Source organism: Ovis canadensis, chromosome 14 (genome assembly GCF_042477335.2).
Source record: "Ovis canadensis isolate MfBH-ARS-UI-01 breed Bighorn chromosome 14, ARS-UI_OviCan_v2, whole genome shotgun sequence".
In the NCBI taxonomy this organism is placed as follows: domain Eukaryota; kingdom Metazoa; phylum Chordata; class Mammalia; order Artiodactyla; family Bovidae; genus Ovis; species Ovis canadensis.
The window spans coordinates 78,216,842-78,238,545 of NC_091258.1; the positions used below are offsets into that span (position 1 = coordinate 78,216,842).

At 50.1% G+C, this 21,704-nt stretch overlaps 1 protein-coding gene across 1 annotated transcript in view; it reads right to left on the reverse strand.

Annotated features, from left to right (window-relative positions):
• The window catches only part of ZFP28 (ZFP28 zinc finger protein), a 43,330-nt gene extending 21,862 nt beyond the window's left edge, over positions 1-21,468 (reverse strand). The window contains exons 1-7 of the mRNA XM_069552102.1: positions 21,146-21,468; positions 20,635-20,726; positions 15,885-16,011; positions 15,706-15,801; positions 13,873-14,024; positions 13,071-13,182; positions 12,644-12,739 (exon numbers count right to left, since the gene is read on the reverse strand). Coding sequence (XP_069408203.1) covers positions 12,644-12,739; positions 13,071-13,182; positions 13,873-14,024; positions 15,706-15,801; positions 15,885-16,011; positions 20,635-20,726; positions 21,146-21,353 — 883 coding nt within the window. The 5' untranslated portion in view covers positions 21,354-21,468. The remainder of the gene's footprint in view (positions 1-12,643; positions 12,740-13,070; positions 13,183-13,872; positions 14,025-15,705; positions 15,802-15,884; positions 16,012-20,634; positions 20,727-21,145) is intronic.
• Between the last annotated feature and the right edge of the window lie 236 nt (positions 21,469-21,704).

Genomic DNA, 21,704 nt, shown 5'->3' on the forward strand with positions numbered 1-21,704 from the left:
ACTCGAGAACGTGAACTCACTGCTGAAAGAAACCCGGATGAAAACGATAAACTGTGCACCTCTGACACTCGGGAATGTGAACTCACTGCCGAATGAAACCGAGATGAAATCAATAAACTGTGCAAGTCTGACACTTGGGAAAGGGAACTCACCTCTGAATGAAACTGTGCACCTCTGACAATCGTGAAAGTGAACTCACCGGAGAAAGACACCCTGATGAAATCAACAAACTGTGCAACTGTGACACGCGGGAAAGCGAACTCATTGTTGAACGAAACCCTGATGAAAACGATAAACTGCGCACCTCTGACACTCGGGCATGTGAACTCACTGCCGAATCGAACCCTGATGGAATCAATAAACTGTGCACCTCTGACGCTCGGGAAAGGGAACTCACCGGACAAGGCAACCCTGAGGAAATCAATAAGCTGTGCACCTCTGACACTCCGGAAAGTGAACTCACTGCTGAATGCAATCGAGATGAAATCCATCAACGGTGCAACTCTGACACGCGGGAAAGTGAACTCACTGCTGAATGAAACCGTGATCGAAGCAATAAACGGTGCACCTCTGACACTCGGGAACGTGAACTCATTGCTGAATGATACCCTGATAAATTAATAAACTGTGCACCTCTGACACTCGGGAAACTGAACTCACTGCTGAATGCAATCGAGATGAAATCCATCAACGGTGCAACTCTGACACGCGGGAAAGTGAACTCACTGCTGAATGAAACTGCACCTCTGACAATCGGGAAAGTGAACTCACCGGAGAAAGACACCCTGACGAAATCAATGAACAGTGCCACTCTGACACGCGGGAAACTGAACTCACCAGAGAGAGAAACCCTGATGACATCAATAAACTGTGCAATTCTGACACGCGGGAAAGGGAACTCACTGCTGAAAGAAAACCTGAAGAAATCAATCAAGTGTGCACCTCTGACACTCAGGAAAGTGAACTCACTGCTCAATGAAACCATGATGAAACCATAAACTGAGCAGCACACACAATCAAGACAGTGTACTCAGTGCTGAATCACAAACCCGGATGAAATCAGGAAAATGGGAACCTCTCACACTCGGGAAAGGGAACTCACTGCTGAAAGAAACCCGGATGAAAACGATAAACTGTGCACCTCTGACACTCGGGAATGTGAACTCACTGCCGCATCGAACCCTGAGGGAATCAATAAACTGTGCACCTCTGACGCTCGGGAAAGGGAACTCACCGGAGACTGCAACCCTGAAGAAATCAATAAGCTGTGCACCTCTGACACTCCGGAAAGGGAACTCACTGCTGAATGAAACAGAGATGAAATCAATAAACTGTGTAACTCTGACACGCGGGGAAAGTGAACTCACTGCTGAAGGAAACCGTGAGGAAACAATAAACTGTGCACCTCTCACACGCGGGATAGTGAACTCACTGCTGAACGAAACCCTGAATGAAATCAATAAACTGTGCAACGCTGACCCTTGGGAAGGTGAACTCACTGCTGAATGAAACCCTGAATGAAATCAATAAAGTGTGCAACGCTGACCCTTGGGAAAGTGAACTCACTGCTGCAGGAAACCCTGATGAAATCAATATACTGTGCACCTCGGAAAATCGGGTAAGTGAACTCACCGGAAAAAGAAACCGTGAGGAAACAATAAACTGTGCACCTCTCACAGTGCGGAGAGTGAACTCGCCGCAGAATGAAACTCTGATGAAACAATGAACTGTGCACCTCTCACGCTCGGGAACGTGAGCTCACTAATGAATGGAACCCTGATGAAATCAAGAAACTGTGCACCTCTGCCATCAGGAAAGTGAACTCACGGCTCAATGAAGCCCAGATGAAAACACCACACTGTGCACCTCTGACACTCGGGAAAGTTAAGTCACCGGAGACAGAAACCCTGATGAAATCAATAAAGTGTGCACCTCTGACACGAGAGAACGTGAACTCACTGCTAAATGAAACTGTAATGGAACCAGTAAACTGTGCACCTCTGACACTCGGGAAAGTGAACTCACTGCTGAACGAAACCGCGAGGGAAATCAATAAAGTGTGCACCTCTGACACTCGAGAACGTGAACTCACTGCTGAAAGAAACCCGGATGAAAACGATAAACTGTGCACCTCTGACACTCGGGAATGTGAACTCACTGCCGAATGAAACCGAGATGAAATCAATAAACTGTGCCAGTCTGACACTTGGGAAAGGGAACTCACCTCTGAATGAAACTGTGCACCTCTGACAATCGGGAAAGTGAACTCACCGGAGAAAGACACCCTGATGAAATCAACAAACTGTGCAACTCTGACACGCGGGAAAGCGAACTCATTGTTGAACGAAACCCTGATGAAAACGATAAACTGCGCACCTCTGACACTCGGGCATGTGAACTCACTGCCGAATCGAACCCTGATGGAATCAATAAACTGTGCACCTCTGACGCTCGGGAAAGGGAACTCACCGGACAAGGCAACCCTGAGGAAATCAATAAGCTGTGCACCTCTGACACTCCGGAAAGTGAACTCACTGCTGAATGCAATCGAGATGAAATCCATCAACGGTGCAACTCTGACACGCGGGAAAGTGAACTCACTGCTGAATGAAACCGTGAACGAACCAATAAACAGTGCACCTCTGACACTCGGGAACGTGAACTCATTGCTGAATGATACCCTGATAAATTAATAAACTGTGAACCTCTGACACTCGGGAAACTGAACTCACTGCTGAACGAAACCCTGAATGAAACCAATAAGCTGTGCACCTCTGACACTCGAGAAAGTGAATTCACTGCTGAAAGAAACCCTAAAGAAATCAATAAAGTGTGCACGTCTGACACTCAGAAAAGTGAACTCACTGCTCAATGAAACCCTGATGAAAACAATAAACTGTGCAGCACACACACTCAGGAAAGTGTACTCAAAGCGGAAACAAAAACCCTGATCAAATCAGTACACGGGGTACCTCTGACACACGGGAAAGTGAACTCATTGCTGCACGAAACCGGGAATGAAATCAATAAACTGTGCAACTCTGACACCTGGGAAAGGGAACTCCCCTCTGAATGAAACTGTGCACCTCTGACAATCGGGAAAGTGAACTCACCGGAGAAAGACACCCTGATGAAATCAACAAACTGTGCAACTCTGACACGCGGGAAAGCGAACTCATTGTTGAACGAAACCCTGATGAAAACGATAAACTGCGCACCTCTGACACTCGGGCATGTGAACTCACTGCCGAATCGAACCCTGATGGAATCAATAAACTGTGCACCTCTGACGCTCGGGAAAGGGAACTCACCGGACAAGGCAACCCTGAGGAAATCAATAAGCTGTGCACCTCTGACACTCCGGAAAGTGAACTCACTGCTGAATGCAATCGAGATGAAATCCATCAACGGTGCAACTCTGACACGCGGGAAAGTGAACTCACTGCTGAATGAAACTGTGCACCTCTGACAATCGGGAAAGTGAACTCACCGGAGAAAGACACCCTGACGAAATCAATGAACAGTGCCACTCTGACACGCGGGAAACTGAACTCACCAGAGAGAGAAACCCTGATGACATCAATAAACTGTGCAATTCTGACACGCGGGAAAGGGAACTCACTGCTCAATGAAACCATGATGAAACCATAAACTGAGCAGCACACACAATCAAGACAGTGTACTCAGTGCTGAATCACAAACCCGGATGAAATCAGGAAAATGGGAACCTCTCACACTCGGGAAAGGGAACTCACTGCTGAAAGAAACCCGGATGAAAACGATAAACTGTGCACCTCTGACACTCGGGAATGTGAACTCACTGCCGCATCGAACCCTGAGGGAATCAATAAACTGTGCACCTCTGACGCTCGGGAAAGGGAACTCACCGGAGACTGCAACCCTGAAGTAATCAATAAGCTGTGCACCTCTGACACTCCGGAAAGGGAACTCACTGCTGAATGAAACAGAGATGAAATCAATGAACTGAGTAACTCTGACACGGGGGGAAAGTGAACTCACTGCTGAAGGAAACCGTGAGGAAACAATCAACTGTGCACCTCTCACACGCGGGATAGTGAACTCACTGCTGAACGAAACCCTGAATGAAATCAATAAACTGTGCAACGCTGACCCTTGGGAAGGTGAACTCACTGCTGAATGAAACCCTGAATGAAATCAATAAAGTGTGCAACGCTGACCCTTGGGAAAGTGAACTCACTGCTGCAGGAAACCCTGATGAAATCAATATACTGTGCACCTCGGAAAATCGGGTAAGTGAACTCACCGGAAAAAGAAACCGTGAGGAAACAATAAACTGTGCACCTCTCACAGTGCGGAGAGTGAACTCGCCGCAGAATGAAACTCTGATGAAACAATGAACTGTGCACCTCTCACGCTCGGGAAAGGGAACTCACAGCTGAATGAAACCGTGATGAAAACAAACTGTGCACCTCTCACGCTCGGGAACGTGAGCTCACTAATGAATGGAACCCTGATGAAATCAAGAAACTGTGCACCTCTGCCATCAGGAAAGTGAACTCACGGCTCAATGAAGCCCAGATGAAAACACCACACTGTGCACCTCTGACACTCGGGAAAGTTAAGTCCCCGGAGACAGAAACCCTGATGAAATCAATAAAGTGTGCACCTCTGACACGAGAGAACGTGAACTCACTGCTAAATGAAACTGTAATGGAACCAGTAAACTGTGCACCTCTGACACTCGGGAAAGTGAACTCACTGCTGAACGAAACCGCGAGGGAAATCAATAAAGTGTGCACCTCTGACACTCGAGAACATGAACTCACTGCTGAAAGAAACCCGGATGAAAACGATAAACTGTGCACCTCTGACACTCGGGAATGTGAACTCACTGCCGAATGAAACCGAGATGAAATCAATAAACTGTGCAAGTCTGACACTTGGGAAAGGGAACTCACCTCTGAATGAAACTGTGCACCTCTGACAATCGTGAAAGTGAACTCACCGGAGAAAGACACCCTGATGAAATCAACAAACTGTGCAACTGTGACACGCGGGAAAGCGAACTCATTGTTGAACGAAACCCTGATGAAAACGATAAACTGCGCACCTCTGACACTCGGGCACGTGAACTCACTACCGAATCGAACCCTGATGGAATCAATAAACTGTGCACCTCTGACGCTCGGGAAAGGGAACTCACCGGACAAGGCAACCCTGAGGAAATCAATAAGCTGTGCACCTCTGACACTCCGGAAAGTGAACTCACTGCTGAATGCAATCGAGATGAAATCCATCAACGGTGCAACTCTGACACGCGGGAAAGTGAACTCACTGCTGAATAAAACCGTGAACGAAGCAATAAACAGTGCACCTCTGACACTCGGGAACGTGAACTCATTGCTGAATGATACCCTGATAAATTAATAAACTGTGAACCTCTGACACTCGGGAAACTGAACTCACTGCTGAACGAAACCCTGAATGAAACCAATAAGCTGTGCACCTCTGACACTCGAGAAAGTGAACTCACTGCTGAAAGAAACCCTAAAGAAATCAATAAAGTGTGCACCTCTGACACTCAGAAAAGTGAACTCACTGCTCAATGAAACCCTGATGAAAACAATAAACTGTGCAGCACACACACTCAGGAAAGTGTACTCAAAGCGGAAACAAAAACCCTGATCAAATCAGTACACGGGGTACCTCTGACACACGGGAAAGTGAACTCATTGCTGCACGAAACCGGGAATGAAATCAATAAACTGTGCAACTCTGACACCTGGGAAAGGGAACTCCCCTCTGAATGAAACTGTGCACCTCTGACAATCGGGAAAGTGAACTCACCGGAGAAAGACACCCTGATGAAATCAACAAACTGTGCAACTGTGACACGCGGGAAAGCGAACTCACTGTTGAACGAAACTCTGATGAAAACGATAAACTGCGCACCTCTGACACTCGGGCATGTGAACTCACTGCCGAATCGAACCCTGATGGAATCAATAAACTGTGCACCTCTGACGCTCGGGAAAGGGAACTCACCGGAGACTGCAACCCTGAGGAAATCAATAAGCTGTGCACCTCTGACACTCCGGAAAGTGAACTCACTGCTGAATGCAATCGAGATGAAATCCATCAACGGTGCAACTCTGACACGCGGGAAAGTGAACTCACTGCTGAATGAAACTGTGCACCTCTGACAATCGGGAAAGTGAACTCACCGGATAGAGACACCCTGACGAAATCAATGAACAGTGCCACTCTGACACGCGGGAAACTGAACTCACCAGAGAGAGAAACCCTGATGACATCAATAATCTGTGCAATTCTGACACGCGGGAAAGGGAACTCACTGCTGAAAGAAAACCTGAAGAAATCAATCAAGTGTGCACCTCTGACACTCAGGAAAGTGAACTCACTGCTCAATGAACCCATGATGAAACCATAAACTGAGCAGCACACACAATCAAGACAGTGTACTCAGTGCTGAATCACAAACCCGGATGAAATCAGGAAAATGGGAACCTCTCACACTCGGGAAAGGGAACTCACTGCTGAAAGAAACCCGGATGAAAACGATAAACTGTGCACCTCTGACACTCGGGCATGTGAACTCACTGCCGCATCGAACCCTGAGGGAATCAATAAACTGCACCTCTGTCGCTCGGGAAAGGGAACTCACCGGAGACTGCAACCCTGAAGAAATCAATAAGCTGTGCACCTCTGACAGTCCGGAAAGTGAACTCACTGCTGAATGAAACAGAGATGAAATCACTAAACTGTGTAACTCTGACACGCGGGGAAAGTGAACTCACTGCTGAAGGAAACGGTGAGGAAACAATAAACTGTGCACCTCTCACACGCGGGATAGTGAACTCACTGCTGAACGAAACCCTGAATGAAATCAATAAAGTGTGCAACGCTGACCCTTGGGAAGGTGAACTCACTGCTGAATGAAACCCTGAATGAAATCAATAAAGTGTGCAACGCTGACACTTGGGAAAGTGAACTCACTGCTGCAGGAAACCCTGATGAAATCAATATACTGTGCACCTCGGAAAATCGGGTAAGTGAACTCACCAGAAAAAGAAACCGTGAGGAAACAATAAACTGTGCACCTCTCACAGTGCGGAGAGTGAATTCGCCGCAGAATGAAACTGATGAAACAATGAACTGTGCACCTCTCACGCTCGGGAAAGGGAACTCACAGCTGAATGAAACCGTGATGAAAACAAACTGTGCACCTCTCACGCTCGGGAAAGTGAGCTCACTAATGAATGGAACCCTGATGAAATCAAGAAACTGTGCACCTCTGCCATCAGGAAAGTGAACTCACGGCTCAATGAAGCCCAGATGAAAACACCACACTGTGCACCTCTGACACTTGGGAAAGTTAAGTCACCGGAGACAGAAACCCTGATGAAATCAATAAAGTGTGCACCTCTGACACGAGAGAACGTGAACTCACTGCTAAATGAAACTGTAATGGAACCAGTAAACTGTGCACCTCTGACACTCGGGAAAGTGAACTCACTGCTGAACGAAACCGCGAGGGAAATCAATAAAGTGTGCACCTCTGACACTCGAGAACGTGAACTCACTGCTGAAAGAAACCCGGATGAAAACGATAAACTGTGCACCTCTGACACTCGGGAATGTGAACTCACTGCCGAATGAAACCGAGATGAAATCAATAAACTGTGCACCTGTGACCCTCGGGAAAGGGAACTCAACGGAGAAGGCAACCCTGAAGAAATCAATAAGCTGTGCGCCTCTGACACTCCGGAAAGTAAACTCACTGCTGAATGACACAGAGATGAAATCAATAAACTGTGTAACTCTGACACGCGGGAAAATGAACTCACTGCTGATAGAAACCGTGATCGAATCAATAAATGGTGCAATCTGACCCTCAGGAACGTGAACTCATTGCTGAATGATACCCAGAAGAAATCAATGAACTGTGCACCTCTGACAGTCGAGAAAGTGAACTCACTGCTGAAGGAAACCGTGAGGAAACAATAAACTGTACACCTCTCACACTCGGGATAGTGAACTCACTGCTGAACGAAACCCTGAATGAAATCAATAAACTGTGCAACGCTGACACTTGGGAAGGTGAACTCACTGCTGAATGAATCAGAGATGAAATCAATAAACTGTGCACCTCTGACACTGGGGAAAGTGAACTCACTGCTCAATGAAACACTGAAGAATCAATACACTGTGCACCTCTAACACTCAGGAAAGTGAACTCACCGGAGAATGAAACCCTTCAGAATCAATGAACCGTACACCTCCGACACTCGGGAAAGTGAAGTCACTGCTGAACGAAACCCTGATGAAATGAATATACTGTGCACCTCGGAAAATCGGGTAAGTGAACTCACCGGAAAGAGAAACCCTTAAGAATCAATAAACTGTGCACCTCTGACACTCGGGAAAGTGAACTCACTGCTGAACGAAACCCTGTTTGAAATGAATAAACTGAGCAACTCTGACACTTTAGAAAGTGAACTCACTGCTCAAAGAAACGCAGAATGAATCAAGAAAGTGTGTACCTCTGACACGCAGGAAAGTAAACTCACTGCTGATGGAAACCCTGACTGAAAGCAATAAAGTCTGCAGCTCGATACTCAGAAAAGTTAACTCACTGCTCCATCAAACCTGGAATGCAAGCAATAAACTGTGCACCTCTGACACTCAGGAAAGAGAGCTCACAGCTGAAAGAAACCGTGATGAAATCAATAAAATGTGCACCTCTGACACTCGGGGAAGTGAACACACTGCTCAATGAAATCCTGATGAAAACAGTAAACTGTGCAGCACACACACTCAGGAAAGTGTACTCAGTGCTGAATCGAAAACCCTGATGAAATCAGTAAACTGGGCACCTCTGACATTCAGGAAAGTGAACTCATTGGTGAATTAAACCCTGATTAACTCAATAAACTGTGCACCTCTGACGCTCGGGAAAGGGAACTCACCAGAGAATGAAACCCTGAAGAAATCAATAAACTGTGCACCTCTGACACTGGGGAAAGTGAACTCACTGCTCAATGAAAAGCTGATGGAATCAATAAACTGTGCACCTCTCACACCGGGAAAGTGAACTCACTGCTCAATGAAACCCTGATGAAAACAATAAACTGTGAACTTCTGACACTTGGGAAAGTGAACTCACCGGAGAAAGAAACCCTGATGAAATCAATAATGTGTGCACCTCTGCCGCTCAGGAAACTGAACTCACGGCTCAATGAAGTCCTGATGAAATCAATAAACTGTGCACCTCTCACACTCGGGAAAATTAGCTCACTGCTCAATGAAACCCTGATGAAATCAATAAACTGTGCACCTGTGACAATCGGGAAAGTGAACTCACTGCTGAATGAAACCCTGCTCAAATCAATAAACTGTGCACCTCTGACACTCAGGAAAGTGAACTCACTGTTCAATGAAACCCTGATGAAAACAATTAACTGTGCACCTCTCACTCTCGGGAAAGTGAACTCACTGCTGAATGAAACCCTGATAAAATCAATAAACTGTGCAACTCTGACACTCGGGAAGGAAGCACACTGCTGAATGAAACACTCATGAAATCAATAAACTGTGCACCTCTGACACTCGGCAAAGTGGACTCACTCGTGAATGAAACCCTGATGAACCCAATAAACTGTGCACCTCTCTCACAGTTCAGTTCACGTCAATCGCTCAGTCGTGCCTGACACTTTGTGACCCCATGAATCGAATACGCCAGGCCTCCCTGTCCATCACCATCTCCTGGAGTTCATTCAGGCTCACGTCCATCGAGTCCGTGATGCCATCCAGCCATCTCATCCTGGGTCGTCCCTTTCTCCTGCTGCCCCCAATCTCTCCCAGTTGAGTCTTTTGCAATGAGTCAACTCTTCGCATGAGGTGGCCAAAGTACTGGAAGCTTCAGCTTTAACATCATTCCTTCCAAAGACATCCCAGCGTTGATCTCCTTCAGAATGGACTGGTTGGATCTTCTTGCAGTCCAAGGGACCCTCAAGAGTCTTCTCCAACACCACAGTTCAAACGCATCGATTCTTCAGCGCTCAGCCTTCTTCACAGTCCAACTCTCACATCCATACATGACCACAGGAAAAACAATAGCCTTGACTCGACGGAGCTTTGTTGGCAAAGTAATGTCTCTGCTTTTGAATATGCTATCTAGGTTGGTCATAACTTTTCTTCCAAGGAGTAAGCGTCTTTTAATTTCACGGCTGCAGTCACCATCTGCAGTGATTTTGGAGCCCCCAAAAATAAAGTCTGACACTGTTTCCACCGTTTCCCCATCTATTTCCCATGAAATGATGGGACCAGATGCCATGATCTTTGTTTTCTGAATGTTGAGCTTTAAGCCAACTTTTCCACTCTCCTCTTTCACTTTCATCAACAGGCTTTTCAGTTCCTCTTTACTTTGTGCCATAAGGGTGGTGTCATCTGCATATCTAAGGTTATTGATATTTCTCCTGGCAATCTTGATTCCAGCTTGTGTTTCTTCCAGTCCAGCGTTTCTCATGATGTACTCTGCATATGAGTTAAATAAGCAGGGTGAAAATATACAGCCTTGACGTACTCCTTTTCCTATTTGGAACCAGTCTGTTGTTCCATGCCTAGTTCTAACTGTTGCTTCCTGACCTGCATACAGATTTCTCAAGAGGCAGGTTAGGTGGTCTGGTATTCCCATCTCTTTCAGAATTTTCCACAGTTTCATGTGATCCACACAGTCTAAGGCTTTGGCATAGTCAGTAAAGCAGAAATAGATGTTTTTCTGGAACTCTCTTGCTTTTTCCATTATCCAGCAGATATTGGCAATTTGATCTCTGGTTCCTCTGCCTTTTCTAAAACCAGCTTGAACATCAGGGAGTTCACGGTTCACGTATTGCTGAAGCCTGGCTTGGAGAATGTTGAGCATGACTTTACCTCTGTCACAAGGAAAGTGGACTCACTGCCGAATGAAACCCTGATAGATCCAATAAACCATGCTCCTCTGACACACGGGCAAGTGCACTCAGTGCTGAATGAGACCCTCAAGAAACCACAGACGGTGCCCCTCTGACACAGGGGACGTGCAGTCTCTAATATGCAAGATGACTCCAGACCAGATTCGTACAGGGACCCAGCAGAAGCCAAGAGAGAAAGTTTAAATAAAGTCAGCATCTGTGGAACCGGTTCCATGTCAGAAGCATGAGGAGCTGGAGAACTGTTCCGCAGTCACGCCACGTAAATGCAGGCGACGACCCCCGTCCCCTCACCCCTGGCTGTGCAGCATCGACACCGGGGCATCATCGCGTCCCTGGCGCTGGTCCCAGGAGTGGGCCTAACACAGAACGTCAGCCTTTCTGTAACATTCGTTGCTGTGTTATAGTCACTCAGTTGGGTCAGGCTCTTTGCGACCCCGTGGACTGGGGCTCACCAGGCTCCTCTCTCCGTGGGATTCTCCAGGCACGATTACTGGAGTGGGTTGCCATTCCCTACTCCAGGGGATCTTCCCAAGCCAGGGATCAAACCTTTGTCTCCTGCATTGCAAGTGGACTCTTTATTGCTGAGTATTCATTCGGAAGCCTGAAACCCTGGCGGCCCCTGCACAACCAGAAATGGTGTTTCTGTCAACTGTGTCTCATTTGATTAATTGCAGCAGAGTCTGCTGATGGCGGGAGCCTGGCACTCAGGTAGAAACCACTTTACATCGACCTGTCTGCTGCTGCCAGCCAGACAGAACCCTCCATTGCTCTCTGGCCCTTTATTAACCGAGAAGGCCTTGCGATGTAACTTGTCATTCTGGAGAGACTGCTTTTATACAAACAGTGAGTGCTGACATTATATCTAATTACCTCTAACATACCTCAGAATAAGTACAGGTCTTATCTCAGACTATAAACTTGCAGGAAAGAGTGAATATACCTGAAATCCTTTTGCTAAATCACTTAGCACGAACCAAAAATTGTGCAAGCAGTTATATTGCAATAAATATATGGAGATAAAAGTTGTGCTGGGGAGAGAGATGATGCAGAGAGTCAGTTGTCTGGGAAAAGAAGATCTTAAAAAAGGGAAAATACAAGCTCTTTTTAAAAATGCCAGATAAACACTGAAGACTTTTCTTCTTAGGTTGGTGACAAGACAAGGATGCCTGGGAAGTTCCAGCCAGAGTGAGAAGACACAGGAATAAAAGGCATCCAAGTTAGAAAGGAAGAGATAAAACTGTATTTGCAGACGATGTGATCTCCTATATAGAAAACCCTACACCATCCATAAGAAGAGTATGAGGGCTAATATATCAAGTCACCAGAACTGCAGAATACAGGATCAACACACAAAAATCAGCTGCATTTCCAGACACTAGGAATGAACAGTCTGAAAAGGAACTGTGAAAATAATTCCTTGAAATACAGCACTGAAAGAATAAATTATTTAGGAATAAAGTTACCTAAAAAGCTGCTAGACTGTAAACTGGAAACTACCAGTGTTGATGAGTAAGGTGAAGACGACCTAGATAAACGGAAAGACATCCTGTGTTCTTGGATAGAAGACCTAACCGTGTTCATGGATGGAAACAAGGGCTATCAAACAAGCCCCAGAAGCATGGGCCCCCCGCCCCGCAGGGGCGTCTCCACCCGGCCGCCCGGCTCACCTGAGGACGGGGCTCTGACCAGCTCTCCATCCACCGTCCAAGGCGCCTTCCTGCGCTCCAGCAAAGAGACCAGGTCTGGCTGAGACGCACAGTGTCCTGCACACAGGAAAAGACAGGAGCTCTGTCACACCCTGGGCGTTCTCGGATGGACAACCAGCTCCCTGGCTTGGATGGAGGAGTGTCTCACTCCAGCAAGTCCCAGGAGGAAAAGTGAAGAGCATCTATGACGGAGAAAGCTGTCCCACTTTCTCGTCTGTAAACTTTCAACTCTGTAAACATCACACTCTTGCGAAGCAGGAGTAAGATTTCAAGCCACACTTTAGAAGGCGGCTCCCCTTGCCCGGCACCCCCAACACACACAATTCACAACCGAGGAACAAGCACGGGGGCTCCTGAAGAGTCCGGTCTGGGAGAGGAAGGGCCTTACCTCCTGTCCCCGGATGGCAGTCCGCCCACACCACGCTCCTACAGAAACTCTGCCCAGCGGGGTCTGGCTGCTGCGAGACGTCTGTGGCCACAGCCGTGACGGCCACCAAGCCCTGCAATGGCAGACACGCATTTCCACCGAGCCGTGTTCATGACCCTGAGACGGCTCTGGGATGGCCATGTCCACACGCCATGAGAGGCACTGGGTACGGAATTCTCACTAGTTCTGAGTGATCCCTGTCATGTAACGATGGAGCCGCTTATGTCGTTTGTCTGCGGGAGGCAGCGGGGGGAGGACTGAAACATCGGGGAAACTGTTTCCTCCACGGAGCACTTGCAACATGGTGCAGAGTGACTGTCCACAGCGTTCGGACTTTCTAGAGCTCACTGGAGGCTTCCCCACACCTGACACACGGGGTTCACTTAATCCTGCAGAGGGTTTTCCTCTGGTATGAAATCTCTGATGACAAGGAAGGGCTGAGATCCTGCTCAGAGCTCTCTCACACCCAAGACATGTGGAACGACCCAGATTTAAACACGTCTCTACGACTCGCTGGGACGCAGTGCTCCCCCTCGCGTGTGTCTGACTGCAGCTGCTCTCTCTTGCGGGGGAACACTGTGTAAGAAGTCCTGCATTCAAATGGAAATCCGCCCACACCTGCTGTAGACAAGATCACTCTCTGAAGCTGCATCTTTGTGAAGGAGACTGTGTCTCCCACCTGCTCTGTCCTGCTGAAGCACAGAAGCCTCTGGAACCCCGCAAACTCTGCCTCCTGCCAGTTTTCTGTTGGTACCCGACTCACCGACTGCCCCTCACACACAGCGGCGTAAGCCCAGCCTTCCCCGAGAACAGCGCGCTCTGGGGGTCTCTCGGTGCGCTGCTCCTGGGACAACGCCTCTTCACTTAAGTTCTTCTCTGAAGGCAACTCCTGGGTCTTCAGCAGAGTCTGCGAGTCTAAAGGATAGTTTTAAGAAGGTATCTCTTTTACTACATGTTAGTATGAAGACATTTTCCCAAATGGAACCAGATGGAAAAAGATTCTCAGAAAATACATATCGTTTTGAAAGCTTTCTACACAACCCGTTGGCCTTCTGATCCCAAACTTGTGTGGCTTTAATACTACCACACACAATGCGAGTTTTCACACCTAGGTGTTGAGCGAGTGCTGCATGTTATATTTTTGGCAGGAGACTAGACAAAGAGATCCAAGTGCAGGAGATGAGAGAGTTCACAGAGATTTAAATTGAAGATGAAATGTGGCCGGAACAAAGAGCGGGCAGAGGCCACAGAAGGAAATGCTTATTAAGTCTCTCTGTGAATCTTTCTCCATTCTATTTAGCAAAGGTTTCTTCGCTTGCTCCACTTGTTTACATTACATTTACAGTGTAAACTTTAAAAAAGATGACGATGATGCTAACTAACCAATGTTCAGATCCTGGCTGTATGTGCCAGTCTTCAACATCAACTAGAGATTCTAGATGAGAAAGAGAGAAAGCATCAGCAGAAGGGGAAAAGACCAGTTCTGTCTCAGGAAACCAGCTCAGAGAAAGCCACCGAGTTCGAAGATAAGAGGAAAACTTTCCCCCAAAACACCGTTCCAGTTCTCCTGGGTGTACAATGACCTTGGGAGTATGATGACCCATGGGAGTTGGTGCAGTTGATACCTGTTCTATGGATATAAACTTTCCTCCGAAGTATGGTTTGAACAAAGGGGTCTTACAAGATTCTCAACTCTTTAGGGACGGTAGTCATTTCCTATTATGGGAGCCACCATGAGGAATCTGTACTTCTGAGTCCTTGTGATTAACCTGATGTCCCGGAAATAACGCTGTGACTGAAATCTCTGCACTCCCTATGGTTTCAACACCAGCACAACACCTTCACGAACATCCCATCGGATCAGGATCAGAGTCCTCTCCTGAGAGCCAGCCGCCTGCCTGCACGGCTGGTCTGCACACAGACGTCCACCCGGATCCCAGACAGATCACGGCCCAGCCCAGATCGCCTCCAGACCTACCGACCTGTCCTCTCCTTTCCACCTTTCTCCTCGAGGCTCTATGCTCCAGCCTTGTTCCCCTGGCGTGAAACTGAGAATGAACCTTTTTCTCCCGCGAGTCCCTATTTACACTTGTCACACGTGAGACAGCCCTTTCTATTGCACTTCTGTGCAGAGACGTGTTGTCTCGCCCCTGGGAGGGTGACTTCTCTGAGGGCTCCCCCTCGGCTTCCCAGCCAGCACCTGCGGCCTCCCTCAAAGCTGACACAGGGCAAATCAGTCAGAGGAAGACCCTGAGTGCCAGTCATTTCATCAAAGGGAAATAAGACAGAACTACACCAGCATCAGCCTCGTGAAGAGCAGAGATGCCTGTGTAAGCCTGAGTGACGGAAGGTCAGAGGAGCTGGAGACAGATGAGGTCCAGAGAGCAGACCAGGGTGGTGTGTGGAGGGAGGGGAGCACAGATGGAGAGAAGAGGCAGGGAAAAGGAAACGTACAAAGCCCAGGCCGCGATTCTTTGATTTTCCCTCGCGGGGGCGGGGGGGGGGGGCCGGCACTTCCGAAGTCTGGTGGTGGTCCCAGGCGTCTGAGGGCGCGGAGCTGTGGGTTCCTCCCCCCCGCCCCGCCCCCAATGCTCACCTGGGCACTCGCCACCAGTCGACTTTCTCTTTACAGCCCAGGGTTCCTTCCTCTGTTCCAACGACGAGATCATCTCAGGCTTAGACAGGCAAAGCCCTAAATGCGTAAGACGGGGCGAGCGGTCACGCACAGGTCGGTCCCGGGGGGCGGGCGGGGCGGGGCGGCCAGCTGGCCCTTACCCAGCGAGGCCAGGTTCCTGTAGTTCTCCAGCATCACGCTCCGGTGCAGGCTCCTCTGGGCCGAGTCCAGCCAGGCCCACTCCTCCCCGGAGAACTCCACCGCCACGTCGCCGAACGTCAGTGGGCTCTGGGGCGACACGACCGCGGGCGCGCTGGACCAGAGCTCACGGCCCCCCCAGGCCCCATACCCCAACTGTGGCTGGACTTCAGAGAGGAGACCCCGCTCTCGTAAGAGGAGGAAGCAACCAGGGGTGGTGGGCACAGAGGGAGACCTCGGGGGAAAGCACCTCTGCTGACCCCTCGGTCTCGGACTTCTGGCCCCCAGAACTGTGAAAAATCACTGTGTCGCTGAAGCTGCCCACCCTGTGGAGTTCTGTTGCGGCAGCCCTCGCAGACTAACAGAGGGGCTAAGAGTTACTTCCTCTCCATGTTGGCTAGATTTTATGTGTAGAGAGTAATGTCTGATAATGTGGAAGTCCAGTTAATGATTGGGCCTCATTCAGTCATAAACTTCAAAGAAAAGAGAGAGAGAGGGCCCCTACCCTTGGAGAAGTGGCAATTTTGTGCAGGTGACGGGGGTACACAAGTAAGACACAGGAGGAGATCAATTCAAACAATAAACAAGGGAGGCTCAGTTGTCCCATGCACAACTGGTACCAGAGCCTTTTCTACTGTGAGGACAGTCAAGTGGTCTGGATCAACACAAGAATGGGGACACAGAGACATGCTCTGGGAAGAATCCCCAGTGTTTCCGACTTCCTGCAGGTAATAACAAGTCCTCTTTCCTCTCCGGGGGAAAAAAAGAGAAAAAGGAATGGGGAAATAAACCCACGTGACCCACGTCATGAGCATGGCACTCAGCATGTGAGGTGCTTCAGAAGCACTGTGGACGCTGACCAAGGCCCCGCCTTCCCACTTGAAGACCGACACCGTTTCACTGGGCGCAGAAAGCCCCTGGGAAGTTCGGTATCTGCTGAACAGCATACAGTCACATGTTCCTTAGCTCGCACAGACTTTGAAGACGTCTTTAACCCAACTGTGTAGACGGGTCACAAGGGCTGGGAGTGTGTATTTATCCTCATATTCACTGAGTCGTACATGTTAAAAATGTGCAGCTATCCGTTAATCTTGCCTCAATAAAGTGGTTTAGAAACAAACTCATGAACAAAACATTTCAATGCAGATATTTTCTGGCAGATATTTTCAACTGCGTTCAAAGGCACAGGTGCTCAGACAGGGGCTACTTTTCTGCTTCTTTTCTGACCAAGTTCTAAAAGACGGGTTTTTGCAGATTCCCAGCTTCCATTCTAAGTCTTCCTGCTCCTTGGCTGGCAAGCCTCAGGCTTTATTTCCCCCAATATTCAAACAGCTTTCAGATATTCCTTACCAAATGAAGCAAAACATATACAGCATACGTAGCATATCAACTGTATACAAATTACTGTATCTTTATACAGCACACGCTGTATACACTACAGACGCGTATACTACTGCACCTTTACAGTAACTTTCAAGCTGGAGCCAGAGGAAACGTTGCCTGTTTTTCTAGCATCTGTCACTACGTTGGTAAAACTGGAACTTGTGGGGCCCTGAAGGAGAAGAATACAAGTTCAAATATTTCCTTGCACTTGGCAGCTGGGTTTTTCTGGCTTCATTTTTTTCCTTGATAAGAAACGCCCCTTCCCCACCTCTCTAACCCCGTATTCCAGAGCGGCCCCATGTCAGAGTGAGTCCACATCCTCTGAAGCTGTTTTCCCAATTTCTACAGACAGCTCCTCGTACACTGAACTATCGACTTTGGTTACTTCTCTGAATGTTTCTGTCCCCCTACCCATCACATGCTGAGATCCCAACACCCCGTGTGATGGTATTATTTGGAGACAGGGACTGTGGGAAACCACCCACCAACGCCTGCCCATGAATGGGATGAGTGTCCTTCTATAAGAGGCCCCAGAGAGCTCCCCAGCCCCTTCCTCCGTGTGAGGACACAGTGAGAATGTGCAGGTCCTGTCCTCATCCCTCTTGAGATGTGTAGATTTTCAAAGCGGTGTCACAGAGTCCCACCTGTGACTGAGGAAAGACACAGCTATAGAATCTGTGCCTCATAGAAGAATGTGACCCGGTGCCTTAGCACTGTCATAATAAAGATGAGATGGGCTTCAAAAACAAAGAAATAAAAACTACAGAGCAAGCTTATCCTCACAGAAAAATACTGCGCTAACATTTTACAGGGAAAGATGAATAGAAAATAATACAGGAAAAAATACAGTAAACAGGGTTTTGTTGTTGTTCAATTCAATTCAGGTAATTTTTCAAGTGCACAAATGAAAAGCTTGTAATAAATTATTTTGGTGACATTTACTTTTTTTTTTTTTAGTAAAAAAGTAAAAACTAGAATTCTAGCTTTTGAGTCCATACTGCTCTTTCAGCCACATATAATTTTTAAAGTCTTTTGCTTTCATGTAAGTCTGGTAAACTTAATCCACAAGGTAAGAAAACTTCTGGGAATATGCTCACGGGAAATAATCAGAGACAACGCACATTCTCAGCATGACTGTTGTGATGCTGTACTAAATAGTGAAACTCTGGCTCCCAAGAGCACTTCAGTCAGACTCCGTTCACATATTCACCCGCCATGTGTTTGCTGCATCAGGCACTGGGGCAAAGCTACCGAAAACTCCTGCCTGTGTCAAATGTACTTTGTGGTAAGAGAATCAGGCAAGAGAAAAGCACGTAAATTAAGTATATGGAATGCTGAAAAGTGCTAAGAGTCTTTAACAAGTAAAGCAGGGAAGAGGGATGTGAGGAATTCGGGTGGGAGGCTCTGAAGTTGTAGACAGCGCAATCAGGGAAAGGAGAAGGCAACTTTTGGAAGGCAAAGTGCGTGACGGGGGCGTGCGGTCCACGTCAGAGGTGGGGCCGGGTGGCGGGGAGCCCTTCAGCCCCGAGAAGGGGAAGCCACACGAGCGTCTGAGCAGACCTCGGCCGCAGAAACTTCTCTGGCTGCGGCGCTGGGCAGGGACCACGGGGGCACGAGCGGAGGCGGCCGGCGGTAAGATAATGAGGACCGAGGCGGCGGTGCGGGGGCGGTGACAGCTGTCAGCTTGTGGGCACACCGTGGAAACAGCGCTGACAGGATCTGCCAATGGGCCAAATACGGGAGGTGAGGCCAGCAGCGGAGACAAGGACTGACGCCAGCTTTGGCCTGAGGAACTGGGGTAGGAAACTGCCGCAGCCGGGCAGAGACAAGATGCGGGCAGGGGCTGGTTCACGGGAGGACCCCAGGTGCCTGGGGCTGGATGCGTCCGCTGTGAGCTCCCTACTGGACACGCGGCTGGACACCGAGGCCTGGGGCGCAGAGAGAGGACTGGGCCGGAAAGGTGGACCGGGAGAAGCTGGCGTGTGGCTGGTCCATACAGACAAGAACAGGGGAAGGCGGGCAGACAGACAAGAACAGAGAGCCTAGTACAGGGCCCAGAGGCCCAGCGACAGCTGCAGCTCAGGATGATGAAGAGCTGCGGCAGCGGAGTCAGGTGGGGGGCGCGTCCCGTGAGCTCTTTCAGGGGTGGCCGGTACCCGTTTCTGTCAATCAGGTTTCACTGGAACGATGGCCCGCCCAATCACTTAGGTATGCTCTATGACTGCTTCTAGAAGGCAGAGGGGAGCACAGAGCTGCAGAGCTGCAGCAGAGACCTCACAGCCCGCAGAGCCCCGAACATTTACTACCTGGCCCTTCATAGTGACAGCCTGCCAACCCTGAACGACCTCAGGTGCCAGCAACAGTCAAGACAGACCAAGACCCGAGGGCCGCCTTTGGCAACGTGGATGGAGCCCACTGGGCGACTGACCCTGGCTCACACATGGATGAGCTGGTGAGGACACACAGGACACACAGCGGACAGAGACAATTTATCAACATTCTGAGAAGCAACACAACCAAGTGGGGAAAAGGCGGCCTTACACACTGCACCAGGGCTGCCCTTCCCTCCTCTGTCTGCCAAACCTCTCCTCTTCCTGCAAAACAGGAGGCCTGGGACTTCCCTGGTGATCCAGTGCTTAAGAATCGGCCTAGCAATGCAGGAGACGCAGGTTCGATCCCTGGTCGGGGAACAAAGATCCCACATGCCGCAGGGCAGCTAAGCAACTGGAGAGCCGCGTGCCACCAGGAGAAGCTCTTGCAGTGTAACCACACAAAGTCCGTACGCTGCAATGAAGACCCAAGCACAGCCAAAGAAAAATACTGAATGGGGCTCAGAGATCACCTCCCTACCCTTCCCCGACAGGTGCCGAGATGCCGAGAGTTCCTCCAGCCCACTCTCACCATGCTAGAACTCAGATTCAGAACCTTGTATGCTTCCACGACTTTCCACTAACAGGCTGTGAGCTCCCAGAGGGCAGGGGCCAGGGCTCAGCCATCTGTCTCTCCAGCGGCTGGCTCAAAGACAACATCAGACAAACCAGGTTCAACACAAGGGGCTGTCCTGTCTGTGCTGAGCAGCACCTTTCTGCTCTAGGGAAGGGCTGACTCAGTCCTTCAGTGACGGACAAACAGAGGAAGACATGGAGAGGAAGCAGGGAGGGAGGCCCTGGGCTGCCCCTGTAGCCCACCACTCACCAGAATGTGGGCAAATGGGAACCAGCTCCCCCGACAGGTCTCTTACACTGAAAACTTCTAAAAGAAAATAAGCGTCATTAAGCCCTGAAAGGCAAGCTTGCCTTTCAGAGAGGCGAAGAGGGAACGCCCCCTCACCTGGGACGTGGCTTGCCGTTCAATTCCTGTCCCGGCCGCCTCCTGCTGGGGCCTCCTCTCCCGGAGGGCGGCCGTGTCCGTGGAAGGCAGAGCTGGGGGAAGAGAAAGCAGCAGCTAGAGGCCAGGTCTCCATCTGGCTCCCTTCCTGCCGCGTCTTAAACAACGGCCACAAATACGAAACGGATTCAACAGGTGGAGAATCAAACGCTCCAGGATGAGCGGCCAGGGGCCAATTTTGAAGGGGCAGCCGGAATAAGGTCACTAGCCTCGAGGGGCAACCACGGTGCGGAGGCGGGTTTCTGGGAGCACCGAAACAGAGGGGTGCCCGGCGAGGGCGACCCCGACCGACGCTCTCAGGCTGTTTCCAAGCTTTGGCTGCCCGTCCCCTCACCCCCCTCAGCCCAGGGAAGCCATTCACCAGCACCCGGGCCCCAGGAAGGCTTCTGCCCCAGACCCCACGCTCCCCTCACCCTGACAGGATGGGTTCGTCCCGTCCGCTCGCCACCCCCACCTCTGTCCTCAGGTCCCGCGGTCGCCGCTCCTCGCCGGCCCTTAGACGTGGGGCCACTCCTTGAGCGCGGCCTTCCCCGGGCCGGGCGGGCGAAGGCGACCGGGGTCCCCGCGCTCCGGCCTCGGCCCGTCCTGGCCTTGGTGCGGGGGGCGCCTCGCCGCGGCGGCGACCCCAGCCCGCGGGGCGCCGCGCTCACCGCCCCCCGCATGTCGGCGCCGAGCGCGCCCGGCCGCCGGCCCGCCCCGCCCCGCCCCGCGCGCCGCCGGCCGCCGAGCCCACCGCCCCGCCGGGCCCGCTGGGAGCCGGGCCGCGCGCCGCCGCCGGAAGGGGCGTGTCCACCGCCGCGGCGCCCTCTGGGAAACGGAGTCCGGCCGGCGGCGCGGAGGCGCCAACGGTAGCTCGGGCAGCGGCGAGGCCAGGGCCCGGCAGCCCCGCCCCAGGTCAGCCGCTCCCAGCCCTTCCGGCCCGCGGCGGCCCCCACAAGCATCGGGGCTGGCGGGGTACAGGCTGCCTCCAAGACAGAAGCGTACCCCAAGGGCTTCTGGGAGTCGTGCCGGCC